Source organism: Panonychus citri, unplaced genomic scaffold, assembly GCF_014898815.1.
Source record: "Panonychus citri isolate SS breed McGregor unplaced genomic scaffold, ASM1489881v1 Contig00104, whole genome shotgun sequence".
In the NCBI taxonomy this organism is placed as follows: domain Eukaryota; kingdom Metazoa; phylum Arthropoda; class Arachnida; order Trombidiformes; family Tetranychidae; genus Panonychus; species Panonychus citri.
In genome coordinates, this window is record NW_026515509.1 from 1,543,171 (window position 1) to 1,567,001 (window position 23,831).

At 31.1% G+C, this 23,831-nt stretch overlaps 8 protein-coding genes across 9 annotated transcripts in view; 4 read left to right on the top strand and 4 right to left on the bottom strand.

The window, feature by feature from the left end:
- Window positions 1-9: 9 nt before the first annotated feature.
- LOC128389019 (protein phosphatase 1 regulatory subunit 7-like) lies at window positions 10-1,622 on the bottom strand. The gene is made up of 3 exons (XM_053348527.1): window positions 1,296-1,622; window positions 877-1,147; window positions 10-788 (listed from the first exon to the last, which is right to left on the bottom strand). The coding sequence occupies exons 1-3, from the start codon at window positions 1,369-1,371 to the stop codon at window positions 134-136; spliced, it is 1,002 nt and encodes a 333-aa protein (XP_053204502.1). The 5' UTR covers window positions 1,372-1,622; the 3' UTR covers window positions 10-133.
- Window positions 1,623-1,758: 136 nt separating this feature from the next.
- Window positions 1,759-4,646, top strand: LOC128389015 (uncharacterized). The gene is made up of 2 exons (XM_053348523.1): window positions 1,759-2,411; window positions 2,497-4,646. The coding sequence occupies exon 2, from the start codon at window positions 2,708-2,710 to the stop codon at window positions 4,505-4,507; it is 1,800 nt and encodes a 599-aa protein (XP_053204498.1). The 5' UTR covers window positions 1,759-2,411; window positions 2,497-2,707; the 3' UTR covers window positions 4,508-4,646.
- A 202-nt stretch (window positions 4,647-4,848) lies between these two features.
- Window positions 4,849-6,746, top strand: LOC128389017 (2-amino-3-ketobutyrate coenzyme A ligase, mitochondrial-like). Its single transcript, XM_053348525.1, has 4 exons — window positions 4,849-5,113; window positions 5,173-5,396; window positions 5,476-6,340; window positions 6,405-6,746. Exons 1-4 carry the CDS (start codon window positions 5,047-5,049, stop codon window positions 6,560-6,562), a joined length of 1,314 nt encoding a protein of 437 aa, XP_053204500.1. The 5' UTR covers window positions 4,849-5,046; the 3' UTR covers window positions 6,563-6,746.
- Window positions 6,747-6,892: 146 nt separating this feature from the next.
- Window positions 6,893-10,601, top strand: LOC128389018 (WD repeat and FYVE domain-containing protein 2-like). The gene is made up of 9 exons (XM_053348526.1): window positions 6,893-7,744; window positions 7,880-7,947; window positions 8,615-8,894; window positions 8,974-9,213; window positions 9,287-9,392; window positions 9,480-9,581; window positions 9,673-9,803; window positions 9,876-9,984; window positions 10,059-10,601. Exons 1-9 carry the CDS (start codon window positions 7,596-7,598, stop codon window positions 10,098-10,100), a joined length of 1,227 nt encoding a protein of 408 aa, XP_053204501.1. The 5' UTR covers window positions 6,893-7,595; the 3' UTR covers window positions 10,101-10,601.
- A 301-nt stretch (window positions 10,602-10,902) lies between these two features.
- LOC128389021 (beta-1,3-galactosyltransferase 1-like) lies at window positions 10,903-12,156 on the bottom strand. The gene has a single exon (XM_053348528.1). The coding sequence runs from the start codon at window positions 11,991-11,993 to the stop codon at window positions 11,010-11,012; it is 984 nt and encodes a 327-aa protein (XP_053204503.1). The 5' UTR covers window positions 11,994-12,156; the 3' UTR covers window positions 10,903-11,009.
- Window positions 12,157-13,538: 1,382 nt separating this feature from the next.
- LOC128389124 (endoplasmin-like) lies at window positions 13,539-16,355 on the bottom strand. The gene is made up of 2 exons (XM_053348646.1): window positions 15,279-16,355; window positions 13,539-15,188 (listed from the first exon to the last, which is right to left on the bottom strand). Exons 1-2 carry the CDS (start codon window positions 16,223-16,225, stop codon window positions 13,865-13,867), a joined length of 2,271 nt encoding a protein of 756 aa, XP_053204621.1. The 5' UTR covers window positions 16,226-16,355; the 3' UTR covers window positions 13,539-13,864.
- A 132-nt stretch (window positions 16,356-16,487) lies between these two features.
- LOC128389126 (replication protein A 32 kDa subunit-like) lies at window positions 16,488-18,008 on the top strand. The gene is made up of 2 exons (XM_053348649.1): window positions 16,488-17,338; window positions 17,453-18,008. Exons 1-2 carry the CDS (start codon window positions 16,570-16,572, stop codon window positions 17,596-17,598), a joined length of 915 nt encoding a protein of 304 aa, XP_053204624.1. The 5' UTR covers window positions 16,488-16,569; the 3' UTR covers window positions 17,599-18,008.
- Window positions 18,009-20,113: 2,105 nt separating this feature from the next.
- LOC128389125 (RNA-binding protein Musashi homolog Rbp6-like) overlaps window positions 20,114-23,831 on the bottom strand; it is a 35,640-nt gene continuing 31,922 nt past the window's right edge. Inside the window, exon 11 of one of the 2 annotated variants that reach the window (XM_053348647.1) lies at window positions 20,114-20,720. In XM_053348647.1, the coding sequence (XP_053204622.1) occupies window positions 20,619-20,720 (102 nt within the window). In that variant the 3' untranslated portion in view covers window positions 20,114-20,618. The remainder of the gene's footprint in view (window positions 20,721-23,831) is intronic. The other variant, XM_053348648.1, reaches the window with a different exon arrangement.

The following is a 23,831-nucleotide window of genomic DNA, read 5'->3' on the forward strand; positions in this document are numbered from 1 at the left end:
TTGTTGAGATTGAGAATCAGATGAATAATATAATAATAATAATCGTGAATGTATCAACTATAAGGCTTGGAAAAAAATGGCCGTTGATTTGGTTAAATGAGATGAAGTAAAATTAGTAACAATGATCAATTGATTATGATTGATTTCTACACAAAAGAGCATCAATTTGCTTAATATTTGGATTAATAAGACTAATCTTCACCCGATACATTGGATCAGCTGAGATTGGATTACGTTCCAGATAAACGGTTTCCAATTGAGGAAAATTTTTCAATATTTCCAAATCTTTCCAGGATTCAATTTGATTATCATTGGCCCACAATTCCTTTAAATTAATCAAATGATCAATATTTTCCAATTTAACGATACGATTATTGGCAATATCCAAATGTGTAAGATTAACGTTGTTAGTTAAATTTTCAATGGTCTCGATTCCATTATGATCAAAGTAAATCTCATCCAAGTTAATTAATCCATTTAATCCTTCAATCTTAGTAAGACGATTTGATTGGATACTAAGAAGTTTCAGTTTAACCAATTTATCAAGATTCTGTAATTTAGTAATCTTATTTTTACCAAGGAAAAGAGATTGTAAATTGTTGAGACCATCAAGATTCTCAATGGTCCTAATTCTGTTTCCACCAAGTTCCAACATTTCGAGATTAACCAAATGATCAACATTCTGAATCTTAGTAATCCGATTGTTAACCAAGTAAAGCTTCTTAAGATTAACCAATGAAGTTAAATTTTCAATTTTCGAAATTCTATTGAAAGAAAGATCCAATGTCCTAAAATTGAAATGAAAGAAAAATATTCACAATTAATATTGGATCATGATAGAGAATAGAATTTAAATTCTCTATGTGATTAACTTACTCTAAATTAACGAGATTATCGAGATTCTCAATTTTGGTTATTTGATTGTCATACAATTCCAATTCTCGGAGTAATGTTAAACTTTCAAGATTCTCGATCGTTTTGATGAGATTATTTCGTAGGCCAAGAATTTCACATTTTTCCAACATTTCACATCCGTCGATCTGTCGTATCCGACTGTGGTTCAGATCGACACACGATTGATCTGGAGCGAGAAAATTTCGCATCTCTTCAACGGAGGCTCGATCTTCGACCTCGACAATCTCCTTTTCTGTAAGAAAAATTGGACCGAAATACAATTAGATTAGAATACATGGAACACAATTAAAACAAAGGGAATACAATCCAAATTAGATTAGACTTTGTTGATAGAATGAGAATTAAGAATAAACCAAAATGAATAAGAAAATTTAATTTACCTTCTTCACTCTCATCGCTTTTTAGATTGGCATCGGCTTCGGTTGATATCGACTTTTGATCTTCTACCTCCGACATTTTGATTCGAGATAATTTACGATTATTAAGTAATTTGGACACAACAATCAATAATAAGGTAAAATCAAAGTGTAATTTAACAATGGAAACAAATTGTAAACCAACAACAATATGAAAGTAAATCAACAAATCAAATCTCTTACTTTTCCATTTGTATCAACCCATTTTCATTTTACGAGGGATCTTCAATTTACTAATCACAATCAAATATTAATAATCTAAATTGTCATCAACAAATTGCGAATCAACTAACAATCATCAATAGAATTGATTTAAGAGCAGAAAATATTTTAAATCATCAAATTAATTGACTGATTGATTGATCAAAATTTGAAAGTGAAAAAGTTTTCAGAAAACTTTTTTTGTTACTTTAATTACTTTGGCTAATTAATTAACTGTTAATTTTGATTTATATTTAAAACATTTAAATTGTTTCTGAATAATAAATTGATTGTTGATCATTGATTAACCTGCTTAAAATTCAAATTCAATGACAATCTAATGTAATTGGTTAACTAATTGTTGTAAACTAAACTTATTGTAATTTTAACTTTGATTTGATTTGCAAATCAATCAAATTAATCAGTTGATTGTTACTCTTGAAAGGGTATTAATAAAGACTCAATTTTTTGCCCACACTTGACCCTTAACCTTTTTAACCTGGACAACAACATTAATCACTTTTAATTACAGTTAATCATTAATCTTTTTTAATTCTCTAATCATGACAATTATCGTCAACTTTTTAATCGCTTCTCGTGGACTTCAGTTTTTTGGACTTACCGTTTTGACCTTTGTTTACCTTTTTCTATTCCCTTACACTGGACCTGGATCGTATTTCGATGTCCAAGTGATCTTTGACTTCACCTTTCTCGGAATACCTCGAGCTTTGGACATTGCGAGTAAACTAATCAATGGAACAATTGACTTTAGTATTGACCCACAATTCCCGTTGAAATTAAAGTTCAACAAACAGCCGATCAACAATTTCCATAATTATGATTACGATGGTTGGACTTGGGACTACAAAGATCATCCAAGTAAGTTAATTAAAATTACTCGAGTAATTAATTATCTCACCAAATCGATAATCGATCAATACATTTTCTTTTTTCGTACCATTAGAACCTGATCACAAATCGATGATTGGACCTTATCTTACAAGTTTCTTTACTCTTCCCTGGTCATTTTACCAGCGGACATTTGATAAATTGTTTCTACAATCGATGACCCGTCTAAGCGTTTCCATTGTGACCTTAATCGGTTTCGCTATTTATTGTAGTTCTGTGACTGAAAATTTGGCCATCATACAACAAGTGTACTGACCTTTTTAACGATGTCCCAATTTTATTTTCTCTTCAATTTATCTCGACTTGTACCCAATTCTTTGTCAATGTTTATGGTTCTCGTCACAACGGCTTCATGGTTTTCCCGACGGAATATGACCTTTATTGCCTTGGCCACAATAACTGTTGTCGGCTTTCACTCGGTGACAATTTTACTCTTTATTCCAATGGTATTTTATTCACTGGTCATTCGGAAAACTATGCCCCTTGGAAGGTCAATCATCATGTGTGCGTCAGTTTCGTACTTGACATTTATTACCACGAGTTTATTAGACTCGTACATGTGGGGTGAGTACGTTTGGTCTCAATCGAAACTGTTCAAAGATCTATTGAACAGATCGACAATCGATCTCGGATTTTCAACACTCACCTGGTACACTTTGATTGCACTACCTCGATACCTTTTATTCAGCATAATATTTGTACCATTTGCCTCTCGACGATGCATTAAAAGTGCCTTCATGGTTTCCTACTCTTACCTCGTACTATGCTCATTGTGCAACTACAAGGACTTTGACCTGGTCATCTATTGTTACCCGTTATTGAATACCTGTGCCGCTAATGCGATCGCCATTAGTTTCTATCGTTTTTTCACCTTGCAACCACACACGGAAAGTTGGTTACTTTATCTCATACGTCGGAAACTTGGATATCAGGTCACTTCTTTGGAAGAGTTCGAAGCTGAAGAGAAAAAGATGGACGACCAAGAAAAACTGGAAAAAAATCGAGATTCATTTTGGGATAATATTACAATCGACCGATCTAGAAATGATTCAGTTAATTTATACGAACCATTAGCTCCGGCCGAATGGTTGGCCTTGGGACCACCGCCGTACACATCAACGGCTTCTTCCTCACCACTGGAAAGTCCTGAAGAAACACCATTAACATCAGATGTTCATTTACAACTTAATCAATCACCGCGAGTACGAAAACCAATTCAATCTTCACCAACCAATTTTTTACGTCGACGTGGTGGCCTGAGAAAAGCTTTGACAGGCCATAAAAGTGTGACAACTTGTAACACACATCGAGATGATCAAACATCGGATGACCAGTCCACCTCAATTAGACCAAAACGGATTCCCATTGAGACTGATAGTATAATCCATAGTGAGGCTTCACACTTTGGGTCAGTTCTTGCGGCATTAGTGACCTTTCAGTTTCTCGCCAATGCAATCGCTGTGTTTTATTATGCGTCCACTACTTGTCATTGTTACCCTGGCGGGGAAGCCGTTGCTTGGCTTAATGAGCACATTAAACAGACAGAGTTACCGCTAATTGAGCCTCAGGAGATTGGTGTTTACTTGGGTAAACGCACAGTCGAAACGGGTTACACTCGGTTCCTTCAAATAAACGGCATCACCTACGATACATCGTCCGACATTTACACATTGGCAATTAAAGATCAACGATTACAAAAGTATCACAATAAATTTGATTCAAATGAACGAAACAAAAACAAACGGACCAAAAATGATGGACAAAATTTTGACTTTAAAGTGATCTATTTTATACTTGACCGTGTCGATGGTTCATTTTTCAATTTGAATTGTCGATCGCATCCTTCAGGCCAATCGAACGGAGAAACAATAATCCAACCATTGAACACGATTATTTCAACTGATCAAGATTCTAAATTCTGTAAATTATCCCACGAACTCGTTAATTGTCCAATAATTAAAATAATCGACTCTTATGGTGGACTTGAATTAAGTCGTCTCCATATTAGTATTGGAATAATTCGTGAACCAACTTTATGGATAATTAAATGTTTGATTCCAAATTAATTGTAAACAATCAACAAGATAACTGTGAAAATTAACTGATAATCTTAATTGTTTTTCCTTTCGCAAATCTAATCATTTTAATCTAAACCTATTGATACAATTAAAGTGAAAACAATTCTAATCTTAATGAAAATTCAAATCTCAAAATTTTGTCTTCATCATTTAAAATCATCTGATCAACACAATTAACATTGAGAATCAATTGAATGGTCAATTTAAATGGTTATGTTGTTACTAAGGTTTTAATCATCTTGCCTCAAGGTAAATCATCATTATGATGATTAATCAAATGGAAGATGATTTAATAATAATCTTGAATTTGTTTTTTTCCCTTCGTTTGGAAAAGTTGATAAACCAGAAAAAGTTTCCAACGAAAACCAATAAGAAATTGTTTCTTTTTTTTCTGATCAACAGTAAACTCTATTAGTTACCTTGAATTATTTTCTTCTTCTTGTCTGAGTTAATTGTTTACTCACAATCAGTTTACATGTAAATCTATTTGTTTCTAATTGTAATACATGAGCAATTAAAAGGTAAACATGATCATCAGAAAGATCGTTACAAATTTTCATCAACGATTGTTAAGTTTTCCAAAAACATCCAATGGTAAGTGAATGTTTGATTGCTGAGTTTGTTTACAATTTGAAACTAATTATTTTCTCCAGGACTGATTAGAAGTGGATCTTGTGGATTAGTTGATTGTCGTCATAATCTTCATGCTTGGGCTTCGGTGAAATCTTCATTAGATTCGGAATTGGAAACAATTAAAGAATCGGGTGTTTATAAAACCGAACGAATCATAACAAGTGAACAAAATTCATGGATTAACATTGAAGGTAAAAAGGAAAAGGTTCTTAACTTTTGTGCCAACAATTATCTCGGTCTTTCGGTGAGTATCGACAATTAGATTTTCAATTGATTGTTAATTATCTAACTAATTCATCACTCTCTCTCTCTCTCTTCATCAGAGTCATCCACGAGTTGTTCAGGCCGGGATTACGGCTTTAAAAGACTACGGGGCTGGATTGAGTTCAGTTCGATTCATTTGTGGTACACAAAATATTCATCGTGACCTGGAGCGTAAAATTGCCGCTTTTCATGGTCGAGAAGATGCCATTTTATACGCAAGTTGCTTCGATGCCAATGCTGGACTATTCGAGGTTCTTCTGGGTGAACAAGATGCAATCATTTCCGATGAACTTAATCACGCCTCGATCATTGATGGAATCCGTTTGTGTAAAGCTCAACGTTATCGATATAAACATCGAGATATGAACGATCTAAGAAATCACCTTGAATCGGCTAAAGGGTCTCGTCGTAAGTTAATCGCCACTGATGGTGTTTTCAGTATGGACGGAAATGTTGCTCCGTTAGGTGAGATTGTCTCTCTTGCCAAAGAGTATGGAGCTATGGTGTTTATTGACGAGTGTCATGCCACCGGTTTCTTTGGGTCAACTGGTCGAGGTACCGAGGAATTTTTCAACCTCAACGGTTCCGTTGATATAATCAACTCGACATTGGGTAAAGCTTTGGGTGGAGCAGCGGGTGGTTACACCACTGGACCTAAGGAGTTGATTGATTTACTTCGTCAAAGAGCTCGACCCTACCTTTTCTCGAACTCTATTCCCCCGCCAGTTGTGGCCTCAGCTTCCGAAGTGTTTGATATGTTAACGGAAAATTCTGATCTTCCCAAAAAATTGGCTTCGTTGACACAATCGTTTAGATCGCAAATGAAATCCGCTGGATTCACGATTCTTGGTGATGAACATCCGATCTGTCCAGTTTTTCTGGCTGACGCAAAATTGGCCTCTACTTTTGCCGATAAAATGTTAGGTAAGTTATCAACGGAATCAAAGTTAATTAAAACTTGCAACTAAAATTTCATCTCTCATCACAGATCAAGGAATCTATGTGATCGGTTTCAGTTATCCGGTTGTTCCAAAAGGAAAGGCCAGAATTCGAGTACAAATATCAGCTTCTCATACAGAAGAAGATATAAACAAAGCCGTTAATGCCTTCATCGAAACTGGTAAACAATTAGGATGTATTAATTAAACGAGTAACAATTAAAATCGTCAACAATGAAAAATTTGCCCAAAATTTTACAAAACTTTTCAAACTTTAATCATTGAATTTTCACAAATACTATTGATATTATCCATTTATTGTCAATTAATTAAATTCCCTACAACGGTTACAATTTAAAACGAAAAAAATAAAACCTATTTCTCAATTAGAATTAATTAGAATCAATTAAAAATGGAAAAGAATTTTTTTTCGAAAATTGCGCCAAATTTTGGTAAACATTTTTTTTGAAAACAAAACAAAATTTTGTTTTGTTTTTCTTTCATTTTGATTACATTAATTAAAGTCTTTCAATTAGATTGTGGTGTTAATTATTTTAGATTTTTTGTTCTTTAAATTAAGTTTTTCTTCCTTTCATTCTTATTGTTACAAATTCTCCATCAAAATTACTATTGGAATTTTCATCTTTACTTTTCTATTCTCATCTTTCATCATAATCTTGTTTGAGATTTTATCTCACTTTATTTGTCATCATCATCTCTCTCTCTCTCTTTCTTTCATCCTCTTTTTATTTCTCTTTCTCTGTTGTTTACTTTCATTATCACCCAAGCTGCAAAACATTAGCTAATAACTGAATTTAAATTGTACTCCCCTTTACCTTCCCGGTTGATTAGCCATCAGTATTTACCTGGATACATTGTACAAAACATTGATAATTATGTTCCACTTATTGTGGAATTACTTACCTTCAGCTTAATTAATTACTCTGTGATTTATTTAATTGATCAAATTTATTTTCTTCACCTTCTATTGTTTCTTTCTCTCTGATTGTGTTACAATTAGTTGTTATTATTTTTCTCCTCTTTATCATCACCATCGTTATCAAAACAATTACTAATATTTCACCACAATTATCATCATAAATTATAACAATTCATTCCCCAATTATCTATTGTTGATTACCCTTTCCGATTCTATTCCTCATCTCTCTCTCTCTCTTGTTAACAAAACACTTTAATCTCACTAATTTGATTGTCTTCATCATCCATCAATCGATCAGAAAATGACAGCTGAGATACGACCTTTCCCTGGAAGTGCTTCATCCAACAAGCGACTTGAATTGGTAGCCAAACTTGAAGGACATCAAGATGTCGTTAATTTTGCTATTCTGCTTAAAAATGAAGAAGGTGTGATCAGCACTGGTGAAGATAAGTTAGTAATCAATTTTGTTTTCTCTTTAAAAATTCAAGTAAATGTCAATCAACTATTGAGTTTACTTCAATTTCCAATGTAAACATATAATTACAATTCTAATCTTATCAATTTGTCTTCTCTTTTTGTTTACAGAAGTGTCATGATTTGGCTCAAACGAGATGCTGGACATTACTGGCCAAGTGTTTGTCATCGAATGCCAGGTTAATAAAGTTCCATATTTGGTCGAGCCCTTTCCAGAAACACCCAAAGATCATCTTCACTCTCAATTCATCCATTACAATCTCAGTCTCTCTCTCTCTCTCCTTTCTCATCTTTCTAATGCACAAAAAAAATCAACACCAACAAAGATGACGTTGCTTCTAATACAAATATCATTTCATGATTATATTAGTCACAGGAAATTTTATCTTCCATTTCTATCTCTCTCTCACACAATCACAACCTCTCTTTCATCCCTTAAAAGCTCAATTGTTACAATTACTTAAGATGAAATCAGTGAATATAAAATGAGCATCAATATATTGGGAAGGAAAAGGTTATCATTCTAATCACAATGATGAAATTTTCGTTGTCCTAACTGTCAGAAATGTTCATTACTGAACTAAGTACCTCTTCTTGTTATGACAATTAGTAGATTTACTAATTTCCTCGTTCATATACAAACTTGTTGCTCTACTAATTATCCATTCAAATGATTCTCTTGAATGGATAACATATATTACTATCATTTAAAGAATGGAATTGAGAATTTAAATGATTGATCTTACTTCTAAATCTCTTTTTATTTAGGACTTTCTAAACTTCATTCTATCAACTCTGTGAAACTTTAATTACTCTCTAATTGTGAATATTATTTTTCTCTTTCAGCTGCTGGAACCATAATGAACTTTAACCATGAAACCAAAAGGCTTTTCGTTGGAATGGAAAATGGTTCCATCTCTGAATTCCTGGTAGCAGATGATTATAACCGAATAACACATAAAAGAAATTATATCGCTCATAATGAGCGTGTTACTGGACTTATATTCACCGTATTCCATGAATGGGTGTTAAGTGTATCTAAAGACAAATATTTTTGTTGGCATTGTTCAGAAACAGGGAATAGAATTGGTGGATTTCAGTTCAATTCTTCGTGCACAGCACTACAGTAAGTTTGTTTTTATCATGTTCGAATCTTATTGAATCTGTTTTCCTAATCTCTTTCCACTTTCTTTTTCTGTCAACAGATTCGATGTACAGTCAAAACACACTTTTATCGGTGATCATACTGGCCAAATTACTATGCTTAAATTGGAGGAAAATAGTTATAAACCAATAACAACATTGAAAGGTCATAGTGATGCCATTCGGTGCCTTGCCTGGGATCCAGAAAAGCAAATGCTATTTTCTGGAAGCTATGATAAGGTTATCATTTGCTGGGATATTGGTGGTAAAAGAGGAACAGCTTATGAACTTCAAGGACACTAGTGAGTATCTCTTGTTGATAATTATTTTACAATTTGTTAATTATTTGTTTCTTTTTCTCCTGTCTAATTGTAGCGGTAAAATAACCTCCCTGTGTTTTGCCAATCAAGCCAAACTTTTGATTTCTTCAAGTGAAGACTCTAAAGTTGTTTTCTGGAGGATGGACATTAAAAGACGAGAGGTAGTGTCAACAAATTTAAAGAAAGATAATTAACAATTAGTTTGAAAGAGTCGAGTCACTAATCAACTTTTTTGTTTCTTATTTTAGACTCCTGATTGGTTAGAAAGCGATTATTGTCAACGTTGTTCCCGACCATTTTTCTGGAATATAAAAGCGATGTTGGACCAAAAGACTATCGGCTTACGGCAGGTTGGCTCTTAATTATATTCTTACACCTCATTAGATAGCTTCTTAATTGTGTCTACCTTTATTAATTATTATCTTTCGATTGTTTTTCTAGCATCATTGTCGTCGCTGTGGTAAAGCGGTTTGTGATTCTTGTAGTAGCAATAGAAGTAATATTCCTATCATGGGGTTCGAGTTTCGAGTAAGAATCTGCGATGAATGTCAAAGTTGTATCGCAGATGAAGAGTAAGTTTTAATTTCGTTAATTTCAATTTCATTGTTCGTAATTATTATTGATTTTTCTATCATATAATTTAGTTTACAATCGTTGGCAACTTCTTATGATACTAAACACTCAATGATGCACACGGATCTGGATGAGTCTCGTTCACTTTTAATGACCTCCGGTACCGATAGAGTTATTAAGGTAAATTTGCTAATTAATTAGAAATGACGATAACAATTAATATTAATCAATCATTTTGTTCCCCTTTTCTGTAGATATGGGATATTAGTAATCTAACTACTAGTCCATCTCAATGATTTTGAGGCCTTGACCACCATCTATAGATGAATGTTTATTACTATTACTATTATTATGATTATAATTATTACAATTGGTTATTATCATTAATTAAAATGAAACATATAAACAATTGGAGTATAAAATCAACACAAAATGAAAGAGGATTAATTTCAAACAAAGGAAAGAGAAACGTTCCAAGAAGCAAAAGAAGAGCAAAATTCATGAAGAAATATCTTCCATCATGAAGATGATAAAGAAGATGACAATTAACAATTGGTCTTTAATATTAATTTTGATCTTTAATTGTTTCCAATCGATTGTCAATTGAGATTCTTTCAAACTCTTTGTATTATGTTAACAATCAACTTAAATTTTTCTCACACAAAAAAATCAAATGGACCAATAATTAACTTTTAATCTGTTAAATCAAATGTCTCTTGGAAACAATCAACAACAATTAACACCAATATCTTGTATCGATTATAATAAATATTTGATAATCAATTATAATCGATAAATTTTGATAAAAAATTTTTTCATTCATTTGATCAAAATCATTTATATTGTCAATCTTTTGCAAATTTGATTGTAAATTGTTTGAAAACCTTGGAAATTGATTAAGTTAGTGTTGAAAATCAACAGGTTGTCATAAAGTTAATTTAACTGTCTCAACGATGAACAACTAAATTGCATTTTTAAATTGATTGTAACTGTTATTTAGTAGCTTTCAAGCTAATCATCATCATCCACTGAGAATATAAAAACTCATCAAACAATAAATTGTTGGAAGAGTCAACAAAAGGAGACAACAATTAACGATTGTTAAGGTTAATTAAATTTTTATTACAATGAGAAAATATTTAATTTGATTGAGCTAAATTGAAAAGGCAAAGAGAGAGATAGAAAAAAAGTTGTTTAATTAACTGTCAACAATTCAAATTAGGATCAGTGAGCGAAGTGTAAATTTGGGACAAATCATATTCATTAAGCTTATGAGAGGATATTAGATGTTTGTAGTGGCAAATTTGATCGGTGGGCACTTTGGTTGGATTGAATCCCTCATGGTGGTACCGATGGATTCCCGCTTTTTCAGCGACCAGGCCAGTTAGGAAAATATCTTCCGTCCAGATTGTTCGTATCGTGGACAAAGTTTTGAGTAGCTTATTGAACAATCGGGTACCATGGTTAACCAACAAGTAGCCTGAGCCACTGGTGAAATCGGGATAATGTCCAAACGGATAAGTTTCCGGTGGCATATACCAAGGGTCATTAGGGTCAGTCGATGATCCTGAAAATCTGTAAACATGACCATGAATACCGGATTTAAGAGTTGGTATAATTTCAAGTAACTTTGGTACATTTATCCAGGAATCATCATCGGTTTTCAACATGGCGTCGACATTTGGACAATAATTAGTAACCCAATTGACCATGGAAATTGTTTTAAGGACAAGTAGTTGATACGAATCGGAAAAAGTTTGATCTAAAATTATGTCACCAAATTGTTGGGACTCTTTTTTAACCTGGGCGGAAGTTTTTTCATCCTTAACGGATCCAAGGATAAATCTATAGACCACTGAGTGATCTTCAGGTCCCATCGATAACCAAGTTTTCCGTAAAACAGATCGGACGGAAAAGGCTTCAGGTCGGCTAAATATAAACACCACAAGTTGAGTTGAATCATCACAAGCGGGTTCACTTTGGATCAGGTAATCATGTTGATAATTTATGATTCCACCGGTGGGTCTTAATTTAAACCAATCGTCCTCAGTCCAGGTTCGCGTTGTGAGATAAATTTTGTGTACAACTAATGTTACAAAGAGAATTAACAAAATTAAATAGATGATTAAACAATTACGCCTACGATGAGGTAGAATGTACAAAGTTAATTTGGTTTTCATAAAGTCCATTCTCGATACAATCAGATCAACACCTTGACCATCACAATGGGTCAATATTAGGAAACAATCAAATCAAAACATAATAATGAAAAAGGTTAACATGACAAACTGATTTAGTTTGTCAAACCATAGTAATTATCATAAGCATAACTAAGGCAACATGATGATAAATAATCAATGAAGATCAGGAGATAAGCAAGTATGAAAGTGAATGAGTGTGAGAGAGAGAGAGAGAAAAGTGAGCATCTGATGATAAATTTATCTTCCAATTGCGAAAGAGAAAATTTAAATTGGATGACAAGGAGAAAGTCGATTATGCATTATGAACTTCCACCAATTGGAACATCTTAGATTGATTTTTCTTTTATTGATTCCAACCAATTCGATTTACAATTAGTTAATTGTGTGTAGATCATTGCTACCTGTTGACAACAATCAACACTAAATTTACATATCAAGTCGTTGACAGAGACAAATGTCAATATTAACCTTTCAGATGGATCGTCGAGTTGTTGTCCCTTTAGTGTCCAAATTAATGAAATTAGTGAATTCTAACTATGAAAAGCTTTTGATTGTTTAGTTAATATATTCATAAGAATCGCCTCAAGGGATAACTTTGATTCAATTTGGTTTTAAGAATCGATTAAATATCAATAGAAATTCAAATAGTTTCGATGGATAGAAAATCATTAACTTTGAGAGATACTCAATTCCAAATAAAAGGTAACTGTAGAAAACGAGTTCTTCTCGTTAATTAACTATTCTAATTAAAACAAGAGAATAGATTCATATTCAAATGACGTCAATTCTTCTATTAATTGTAAGGTAATTAATTATCTTATCAACGAGGCAACTTTTCGTAGAAATAACAATTCAAATGAAAAACTTTTTTCAACGTTCAAAGAAAATCGATACAACGAAACAATCTAATCATAGATCAATTTGTTACCCATTTAGATTAATAATTACAATGGATAGACAAATATTCATACAAAGTAATTATACAATTAAATTAGTCGATGGACTATTTGATTTCAAAGCAATAATTAGCTAATTAGTCAACTAATTTATAAATGCAATACAATTATGAAAATATTATCCGAGAATATGATATTTGTGAAAAAATTTTCAATTCATTTCTACCAGAACTAGAATTTCAATCAGTTGATTTTGTCCGTAAACTTTTGTCGATGACTGTAGATGAAATAAGAATCAGAATTGACGAAAACAATTTAGGAAACAATCAGAAACCTCGAACTTCACTTGGATGTTCAACTTACTCAAGAAGGTTCGAAGTGATGAAGAAAATGGATTTTTTCAGTTCCCTGATATTTTTCCTGAGAAAATCGCACAATCAACTTAATCATTCAATTAAATGTCAACAATTTAAATTTGTTCCATTTCGATTGGGAAAACTTTGAATATTTAAATTACGAAAATAAGATTTGAATGTTTTTCCATAGAAAATTTGTATTTCGATTCGATTTTTAATATTAAAAATTAAAAGAATATCAAATGACGATAATCATTGTGAGAGAAATTAACTACAATTGATTAGGTAAAAATTGCATGTAATTTATTTTGAGAACCGGTGATTAATTGTCATGTGTATTCAATTCATTTGTAGGATAAGTGAAACACTTTTGTGACACAAGTATTTTTGCTTGAAGAGTTTACAATTAGGGAATTGTTGTTGGAATTATCTATAATTAGGTGGGTATGGGTGTTACCTTTTTGTTTTGTTGTTTGTTGATTGTTGTAAATTAATGACAATAAATTATTATTATAACAAGTTAATTGTTGTTGGAAAGAATGAATAGAAAAAGGGGATTGCAAAAGATCAAAATGAGAAACTAAAAGTATTCAAATTCAATTTTTGTTTAAAGCTCTGAATGTTCATCCGAATGGTCATCAAGTTGATCTTCATCAATTGGTTCCGATGATTTAACTGGTAAATCTGAGTTATCATCTTCAAAATCATCTTCTTCAACTATGGCTGATTCATCGACACCCAATTTTTCACCGAGTAAATTTCTTAATTTAGATTTAAATGAGATTGGATCGGATAACATGTAACCCGATTCAAGGTTTGCCATTTCAAACATGATCGATGTCATATCTTTGGCCATTGGGTCTTCAGGGTCACTTTCAATTCGTCTGAGCATTTCTTTGATGAATGGATGTCGAGGATTAATTTCAAGTGATTTCTTTTGAGATAAATAATATTCACGAGTTACATCATTACTCTTGGAATGAGCGTTACTTTTGGCTAATCTTTCCATGTTACCTGTCCATCCAAATTGACTGGCAACAATTGCGAAAGGTGAATCGTGTAACCTTTGAGATACTGATGCTTTCGAGATTTTATCCTTTAAAGCTGTGCCCTCAAGCCATTTGGTAAGTGGTTCAAATTGTTTTTGAAGAGCTTCAAGTTTCTCTTTAGATTCGTTCAATTTAAGTCCATCCTTGGCTACATTTTGGAATTTTTTACCTTCAAATTCAGGTAAAGCTGAGATACAATACTCATCAACGGGATCGGTTAAGTATAAAACCTCATAACCCTTTTTGAGAAGTCGCTCAACAAAAGGTGAGAAAGCGACCTCATCATAATTAGAACTCGCCATGTAATAAATATGCTCTTGATTTGGTTTCATTCGTGAAACATATTCTTCAAGAGAGGTTAATTTACCCTTTTCCAGTCCAGAGGTTTGGAATCGTAACAATTTAGCTAATCGAGCTCGATTTGAAGTATCTTCAATAATTCCAAGTTTAAGGTTGGTACCATATTCACCCCAGAATTTATCATAATCGGTACCGGTTATTTTCTTAATCATATCCAATGCTTTTCGGATAAGCTTTTTCTTGATTATCTTGAGAAGCTTATGTTGTTGTAAAGTTTCTCGGGATACATTAAGCGGAAGATCATCCGAATCGACTAAACCTCGTAAAAATGCTAGATAACTTGGCATCATGTCCTGGAAATTGTCGGTAATGAAAACACGTCGAACATAAAGTTTAATATTATCGGTTTTGGTTCCATAACGATTAAATGATTCTGATGGTTGGACACGTGGAATATAAAGAAGAGATTTAAAAGTAACTTCTCCCTCTGCAATGAAATGAATTTTGGCAAGAGGTTCTTGAGTATCCTTAGTAATTGATTTATAGAATTCATTGTACTCTTCATCAGTAATTTCTGCGGGTCTAAAGATTAATATAAAAAAGAAAACAAGATTCAATTTGTTTAGTATTCTGATTAGAATGGAAAAAGAGTAGAGAATTAATTTAACTTACTTTCGAGTCCAAATTGGTTTAGCAGTGTTAACTAATTGCCATTCCCAAATTGTCTTTTCAACTTTCTTTGTCTTTGGTTTGTCTTCTTTGTCTTCTTCAATTTTAACATCATCCTCATCTTTAATCTCCTTTTCTTTATCATCTTCACCTTCTTTAACAGCATCATCGGGTGTTAATTCATCATCAATTGGTTCTTCAACTTGTTCCGTTTTACTTGACCATAAATAGATTGGATAATTGATGAATTGACTGTACTTGATTATGAGAGATTTTAAAGTTTCCTCTTGAAGGAAATCTTTAGTTTCTTCCTTGATGTGAAGGGTAACTTGGGTTCCACGTTTTAATGTAGCCCCTTTAGGATCTTTGGTGACAGTAAATGAAGCAGAATCAGATTCCCAACTGTATTGATCAGTATCATCATTTGACTTTGAGGTGACAACAACCCGATCAGCTACAAGGAAAGCGGAATAAAATCCAACACCAAATTGTCCAATTAAATCATTTAACTCGGTTACAGAGATATCACTAGATGAGCTGACTTTTTCCAAAAATTCTGAAGTACCCGATTTAGCAATAATACCAAGATTATTAATCAATTCACTTTTAGTCATACCAATACCAGTATCAGTTATATGAAGTAAATTATTATCTTTATCAACCTTAATCTTAATTGACAGCTCAGTATTTGATTCTAGAGCATCTCTATCAGTTAAAGCAAGAACTCTAATTTTATCCAATGCATCAGCAGCATTAGAAATTAATTCTCTAAGAAAAATTTCTTTATTACTGTAAAGAGAATTGATAATTAATTTCATCATTCGATTCATATCAGCCTGGAATTGATATTGTTCACCAGAACCCGAATTTGAAGATTCATCTGAAGAGGAAAAAGAAAATGATAGACAAACAATAAAAAGAAGACACAATTTACCAAGATTAGACGACATGGTTAACCCTTTTTCTTTAAACAAACGTCCAACCAAACAGACACCAAATCAAAATTTACTTAATCACAATAGAAACTAAATTAAAACTACCAAATCAAATTAACAAAGTGAACATTAAATTAACTCTCAGATTCCTTAAGCCGATGTGTAAGCTTATGAGAGGCTATTCAGGTCGACCAATCAGAGAGAAGCGGCAAATTTAAATTCGACCGAATCATATGTTTTCTTTTAAAAGAACAACAAAAAAGCGGCTTAATTAAACTAAATTTATTCGTTAATTTCATTTTCTTTTAGTTAACATTGTTTATTATCTTTCTCATTCTCATTAATTAATTGTTCTAATCATGTTGAGGATTCCACAATCATCGCTTTTAGATCCAACCACTAATAGAATCAATGAAACCATAAGTTCATCGAAATGTATTCCTTTGTTAAGTGTTTCGGTTAACCAGATTATTAAACTATTTGTCCCTTCAATTGGTTTAATTGTTCATAAACATCTAATTGGTTTGGTTAAATTGGTTGGTAAAATTGTTGATAAATCAATGGAAGATACTTACATTACTATTAAGGTAAATGATGGTTCTCATATTGATTGTTTAAAAGTCATTTGTTACCGTGGTTATCGTTTTGATTCAAATATCTTAAATCAAGGTGATTATTGTAAATTTATTGGTAAAATTAAAATGGAAACCAATGGATTACCTTGTCTTGTTGTTTATTCTGTGTCCCCGATAACTGAATTTAATGAAATCTCGATACATTGTTGTGAAATTGTTAGAGATTCACTTGAATTGAGACAAGTTAAGAATAAGATTTTCAAAGTTCCAACCGTTCCCAATACCAGTGGCATTAGTAATCAAAATGTAACCACAAACATTACAATTAATAATAATACAACCGAAACCGAAACCGATAATAACACAACCGAAGTGACCACTAATCCTAATGAAACTGAAGGTCAAGCTATGATAGATGATACTCCTTGTCCATCTACAAGTGAAATAAATGAATCGGTTACCGATAATTCAAAGGGTCCTGGTGATTTCCTGAGTCTTAGTGGTTTACAGTCTAGCATTTTAAATCTACTCGTTCAGTGTAAAAAACCCGAGGGTAAGTTTGATTGTTACAATTTTTCCGATTTCTATTTAATACTTTGTACACTAATTGTGACAAATTGTAATTCTTTTTTTTTCTTATTGCTTTAATTTTCTTTTCTCTATCCAGGATTATCCAGGTCAGAAATTCGTAATTCATTTCCTACGGTTTCACTTTCTGAGTTCCAGGCAGCCATGGATTTCCTTGATTGCGAGGCTCATATTTATCATACAATTGACGATAATCATTATCAAAGTGTTTGGTTTGCCGAGTAACAACAAACAAGGACAATCAATTAATCATAAAATTTAATCTGCCAAATCTACAATCTTAATCGACATTTAATTTATATATAAAATATTTATAAATCTACAAATCTATGAGAGTTACTTGATATCTAAATTGTGATAATCCTTTAAACAATGTGAAACAATTAGACTTAACTGTTAATCTAAATCTTTTTAAGTTAATCTATTGTTACTATTACAAGTGAATGTAAAATTTTCCCCAATCAATAACCATTTATATTTATATATTTAATCATCTACAGTATTTAAATTGTTCACCAATTGTTTGATAATAAGATTTAATCAAATCTAAGACGTTCTCATGTAAAGATAACTTTAATTTCTGGGACATTATTTAATTAAATAAACATAATAGGTAGTCCATTTATTACCATAAATTTATTGATTATAATGAGCAATTTGCTCTTAAGAATTACAATTAATTGTTGCAAATTTTGTCCACAATTTGAGTTGATCAATATTCTGGTTAATTTGATTCGAATAAGCTTTTTGCTGCTAATATCAATTTCTATTTAATTTTGAGCTTTTAATAACATTTTTCTTCCGTTAATTACCAACCAAATTACCAGTGATTAGCAAAGCAATTAAAGTTTGAATAACCAGGTAATCGTTGAAATAATTATTTATATGAATACATTTTTCCGCCATTTTGATTTGCCTGAAATTGATACGATTTATGATATGATCACCTTGATACAAATGTATGAATATTATTTGTAATCAAATTGTCACCATTATAATAACTATATCAGTGAACAATTTAAATTTATCTCAGAACTGTTACTTTTTTTTTTACTTATTGACAATCAATCATGAGGAATATTTGAAAACTTTGATTGGGATATGATATTGAAAAATTGCAAGATGAGAGATGATAAAGATTAAGATGAAGATGAAGATGAAAATGATGATAATAAGAAAGAGCTTGTTGATATATTGAGAGAAAAATTTGAAGAATAATTTTTTTCATCATGTTAAGAGTCAATCGATTCTGAATAGGAAGAGTAAAAGTTTCATCTTATTATCATGTCCAATCATTTCCAAAGGGAAATGAAACATCATGTCAATAAATTCATATATTTATATGATTTAGATGATGATAGTAACTGTGATTTTCATGATGAAACATTTGAAATGATCATTTTTGAAGGATATCATTACTTTTGAATGATATGCAAAGGAAAATGTGATTTATAAACCAATGGAAATGATTATTGTTCAAAAATGAGAAGAAGAAAAAAAAAATAAAATTGATCATCATGTTGATCGTTTCAAGATAATCCTGAGTGGCTATGAGAGTAATGTTGACAATTGTGAACAACAATCTAATTCAATTGTTGTGGTTAATTGTGTGTGGTGAACAAAGACAATTAACCGAGAGAGAGAGAGAGAGAGATGATCCAAACAATTAAATTAGTTGATAGAAACTTTTATATTTGATATTATTATGATATGAGATTTAATGATTTGATTATAATTTGGACAATTGGTTGACAAAAATTTAATTGTTTATGTTTTGTTAACCATCATCATCATCATCATCGTGACAATTATTTTTCCCTATTGATTAACAATGAAAAGTGAGAGGTAAAAGGTTAATCAATAAATCATATCAAATGATGATGTACATATGATTTAGTGTAATCAAGTTAATCACAATTAGACAAATCATGGTGAGTCCATGTAATAGTAATTATAATAAACTTTGTTAATTGTTAATCGATTGATTTTCTTGTTATTGTATCTCTTACACCTTAAATTAATGATCATGATCATGATGATATTAATAATAATCACAATCATAATAGGAAATATTATATATATCAAGTTAATTTTTTTCCTTCATTGTCGTTGGACCATCGTGATTAAATCACGCAATCAGTTAATAATAATAACGACAAATTATATTTTCCTTTGGCTTTTGATTGTCTCATTTTCAATTCTCAACCAATTTTTACATTGTATTAATATCATTGTTGTTATCATGTTAATACTATTACCATTATTATTAAATTATGATTATATTGTTATCAGTTAGATGATGATGATGATGATGATTGTAAGCTATCATTAAATGAATTAGCCTTTTTTGCCTCAACTGATGATGATGATGATGATGATGAGCAAAATGGTTTCTTTCTTTCTGTCTTTCTTTTTTGCTTGGTGATAAATATCATCACGACAAGGTAAGATTCCTGATGATGGGGATGAGGATGAGGATGGAGAGTGAAAGAGACAGAGAGAGAGAGAGAGAGAGAGAGAGAGAGATTTTATTTCTTGCTTTGATTTTTTTCCCTCCATGTAAAAGGAATGATATAAGGAGGAAACAGAGGAAGAGGTGAGTGGGTGGAGTGGGAAAACTTTGGATCTGATTTGAAGGATTTTAAGGCTAAAACACCATCAGAATGATCATTGATATCAATTCTGGTTAACCCACAATTAAGGTTGGAGCAAGAAAATTAACATTTACGATTCAACCCACCGTGTAAATTGTTTAGATTATCAAAGAGAGAGAGAGAGAGAGAGAGAGCAACCATTTTAACGAATGATAAATCATCTTGTCATCACAATTAACAATTATAATAATCATCTGCATTTGTCGTCAGTCTTGTCAACTGTACACCCCAATGTTAATTGTCACCATTAATATATATTATCATGAGCATCATCATACAACAACAAGGAAAAAAAATAAAATACAATCAGTTGATTTTTTGACAGGGAGTTTTTTTTTCAAGTAAAGTTAATTGTTAACTTTTGGTCATTAATCAATTTTTTTTTGTATATAATTAATTAATATGATATTTGCACCATTCGTTTGCTTGTTTATTATTAATATTTTGTTTTTCATCTTGATATATATAAATAATAAAGGAAATCCTTTGATTGTGTGTTTGTCTTATATTTGTGAGTTTTTGTTTGTTTCGTTTTAATCACTTGATTGTTGACTGATTGTTTGGATTAATTGTTGTCACTTTCTTTCTCTCTTATTCTCTATTCCTGTCGAATTGAGTCCGTTGAGGTTTCCATTGATTTAACGTAACTACGTTGACTTGTGACCGGAGCTGGATACCAGGCCGAAATGAAGCCTAAGGTCAAGGAAATCGAAGACCAGATCGTTAAGGTCCAAAGGAAATTTAAAGTTCGTTTCGATTTAATTGTAATTGTAACAAATTTAAACGAGAGAGAGAAAAAAAATTAACGAAAAAAAATAAGATTAAATTAATTCCTTCTAATTATGTAAAAATCAAACAGAAGAAATTAAATTAAATCATAATCATCAAAAAGAGTGAAAAAAAAAAGTTAATCACTAATCAAATTAAAACATGAAACAAATTTTTACACTACAATGAAAACCTACAATTAACTAATTAGGATTGTAATTAACGGTAAAAAATATCTATAATTAACGCAGATTAATACATAATCATTACAATTAGCTTTTTCTTTCAATCTAATCTAAATTATTTCCAATGGTTGTTAATACATTAATTGCCTGTAAACAATTAGATTAGTTGATCAATATTTTCTTGGACAATTTGATTAAACGTATTGATTAGATTGGGTGACAATTGTGATAACCTAAAAAAAACTTAATGAATCAACAATTATGATGGACATTGGACATTAAGAAAGTTAATTGTTAAATATATTTAAACGGCTGTTGACAATCAGGTTAATTGTTAGTTAAATTGTGAGTTAATTATTTTGATGATTTGGTTTTATTTTATTTTTCTTTACATACCAGATCAACAATGTGCTACCCAATGTACTTTTGCCATATTAATTACAACCTTAATTGTTTCTCAGCAAAACTTATGACGAGTTAATTGTTACACCATAATAATGGTTACACAATTTAATTGAATCATGATAATACACAACAAGGGATAATAATACAATCATCATCCCCATCACCCAACACAAGGTTCAATATCATCATCATAATGATATTATCAATGATTCTGATAAAATATTTGAATCATTTGGGCGATATCATTATATTATCATCAGAGATGGATCAAGTTTCGTTGTAACTTTGCCTGAGGATGATCATGATCATGATTGAATCACAGTAAATATAAGTATAAGTATTCAAGGAAAGTTTAAATGGTTCATGATGATTTCATCCTGGAGTTTCATCCTCATCCCTTTGGAATCAGAATGAATTGAGAAAAAAATCTAAAAAAAAAGGAGAAAAGCAATTGAATCAGAAATTGATTCTAATTGTTTCTAGATTTTTTTTTCTCATTCTTCTACTACTTATTTCAGAGTAACAGATGATTACGATTGTGATTTAGTCATTGATTGTTTGATGACTTTCGGGTGAATTCAATTCAATAAGTTAACCAAGATTAAAAGTTAACAATCGTTAGATTGTAACAATCAAGGGAATCATCATCATCCTCAACAATTGAATAGTAAATGAATCAAAATCCTTATTAGATGAAACCGTTGAAATGAATGAAAAGAAGAAGAAAAAAAAAAGAAAAACTTATATTACAATTTTTTCGCTATAATTTTTATTCTTTCTCATCTTCTCAATTCTATTCGCTTTCATTTCTTCATACAAATTGTGAATTCTGAATAACTTTTTCAGGGGGAGAGCGAAATTCAGTTACTCTAATAATCATTTGTTTATGATAATCGAAATCATCATCATCATCATCATGATCAATTGGAAGAATCAAAAAAAAAAAGAAAGAGAAAAATCGAGAGAAACGAAAGTGAAAAAAAAGTTCTTTCTCTTCTTGTCTCTGGAAAAAAAAAAGTTCTGAGAAAAAGTTCTGATCAATTTTATCAACATGATTCTGAGAAAGAAAGAGATGAAGAGAAGGAAAAAAATTTCAAATGTCAATCATGTTGATGAGACAAAATTTGCGGTTTCAAGAAAATCAAATTAAATTTATTACTATTTAATTCAGAGATGATAATATTATCTGAATGAGAAGAGACAACAAGAAGTGTGTAGGGAGTGAGAGAGAAAACAAAATCTTACATATTAACATGAATACAAAAGCAGCTGAAAGATAATGATCATGATTAAGAATATATTTAACTTGATGATGATGGTGAGAGATGATGATTAAAGGGTGTGGTGATTATCTGAATACAATTAGGGTTAAAATGTAAGAGTTGATTATCAGCAAGTTCAGGTTAACCTCAACAGAAAACTGGAAAAGGAAAACAAAATAATAGTAAAAGATTAAACTTGATATGATATTGATTAATTTACGTTTTTCTATCATTATCATTATAATTGTAATGACTTTTAAGGATGAAGATGATGATGATGATGTGTGATGATTGAAGGGAGGAGATGGAGGAAGAGGAAGATTAAAAAACTCCCTGGTTATCACTCCGAGTGAACTCCTTTGCTCTTCCGGTTAAAGTTAATGAAGAGAAAAAAATTTTTTCTCTATTATTTTAATATCGTTTTCCTTTGTAATTAACTCGAAACAATTAACTTTACCTCTTTCTAATTAAATTATAACAATTTAACATTTTTTTTCTTCCTCTAATTTAACTAACTTTCAAATTAACCCAAATGATTTTCTTCAGTAAATCAACAATTGATTAGTTAATTGTTTTCAACTATTTTACAGAATCAAATTTTCATGTTAATTGTTATTGTTATTTTTTTTTGTTCCTGTTTGGTTTGATTACTTATTCAACAATTTAATGATTTTATTCATGTTAATCCTATTAATTAACTTTATCGACATGATTACAATTAGTAAGATAATTTTAATGATGATGATTAGGTTTACCTCTAATTGTTGGTTAGACTTTAATTAAACCCTAATTATCATCAATAAGTTTGGTTACTTATTATCAGTGAATTGTGATAATGATGATCAAAAACTAATCATCATTAAGATTGATTGAAATTATCTTAATAATATTAATGATTAACTTTTCTTAAGCTTAATTATCATCATCATGATAATCTATTAGATATTAATTGTTATCATCGACTTAAATCAACCGAAAAATTAAGGTTAATCAACTGATAGAGAAAGAGAAAGAGAGAGAGAGAGAGATAAATTGTCATCTAAATGATAATAATCAAATGATTAACAACAATTAACTTTGCCCATGTGAATATACACAAATCCCAATGGACTAACATGAGAGCAACAAGAAAAAGTGATGAAGAAAAATATGATTTATATCAACAATTTAAGTTTAATTATTGA

What these genes read in the sequence shown, in the direction of transcription:
- LOC128389019 (XM_053348527.1), bottom strand. Translation starts at nt 1,371, where the DNA reads ATGTCGGAGGTAGAAGATCAAAAGTCGATATCAACCGAAGCCGATGCC. An exon ending in AAGCGATGAGAGTGAAGAAG is followed by an intron (nt 1,148 to 1,295) that starts GTAAATTAAATT and finishes TTTTTCTTACAG; the next exon opens with AAAAGGAGATTGTCGAGGTC. An exon ending in GATAATCTCGTTAATTTAGA is followed by an intron (nt 789 to 876) that starts GTAAGTTAATCA and finishes TTTCAATTTTAG; the next exon opens with GACATTGGATCTTTCTTTCA.
- LOC128389126 (XM_053348649.1), top strand. Translation starts at nt 16,570, where the DNA reads ATGTTGAGGATTCCACAATCATCGCTTTTAGATCCAACCACTAATAGA. An exon ending in TCAGTGTAAAAAACCCGAGG is followed by an intron (nt 17,339 to 17,452) that starts GTAAGTTTGATT and finishes TTCTCTATCCAG; the next exon opens with GATTATCCAGGTCAGAAATT.
- LOC128389018 (XM_053348526.1), top strand. Translation starts at nt 7,596, where the DNA reads ATGACAGCTGAGATACGACCTTTCCCTGGAAGTGCTTCATCCAACAAG. An exon ending in TGTTTGTCATCGAATGCCAG is followed by an intron (nt 7,948 to 8,614) that starts GTTAATAAAGTT and finishes TTTCTCTTTCAG; the next exon opens with CTGCTGGAACCATAATGAAC. An exon ending in AGACTATCGGCTTACGGCAG is followed by an intron (nt 9,582 to 9,672) that starts GTTGGCTCTTAA and finishes TTGTTTTTCTAG; the next exon opens with CATCATTGTCGTCGCTGTGG.
- LOC128389124 (XM_053348646.1), bottom strand. Translation starts at nt 16,225, where the DNA reads ATGTCGTCTAATCTTGGTAAATTGTGTCTTCTTTTTATTGTTTGTCTA. An exon ending in AAACCAATTTGGACTCGAAA is followed by an intron (nt 15,189 to 15,278) that starts GTAAGTTAAATT and finishes ATTAATCTTTAG; the next exon opens with ACCCGCAGAAATTACTGATG.
- LOC128389015 (XM_053348523.1), top strand. Translation starts at nt 2,708, where the DNA reads ATGTCCCAATTTTATTTTCTCTTCAATTTATCTCGACTTGTACCCAAT.
- LOC128389021 (XM_053348528.1), bottom strand. Translation starts at nt 11,993, where the DNA reads ATGGACTTTATGAAAACCAAATTAACTTTGTACATTCTACCTCATCGT.
- LOC128389017 (XM_053348525.1), top strand. Translation starts at nt 5,047, where the DNA reads ATGATCATCAGAAAGATCGTTACAAATTTTCATCAACGATTGTTAAGT. An exon ending in TTTTCCAAAAACATCCAATG is followed by an intron (nt 5,114 to 5,172) that starts GTAAGTGAATGT and finishes TATTTTCTCCAG; the next exon opens with GACTGATTAGAAGTGGATCT. An exon ending in TTTTGCCGATAAAATGTTAG is followed by an intron (nt 6,341 to 6,404) that starts GTAAGTTATCAA and finishes CTCTCATCACAG; the next exon opens with ATCAAGGAATCTATGTGATC.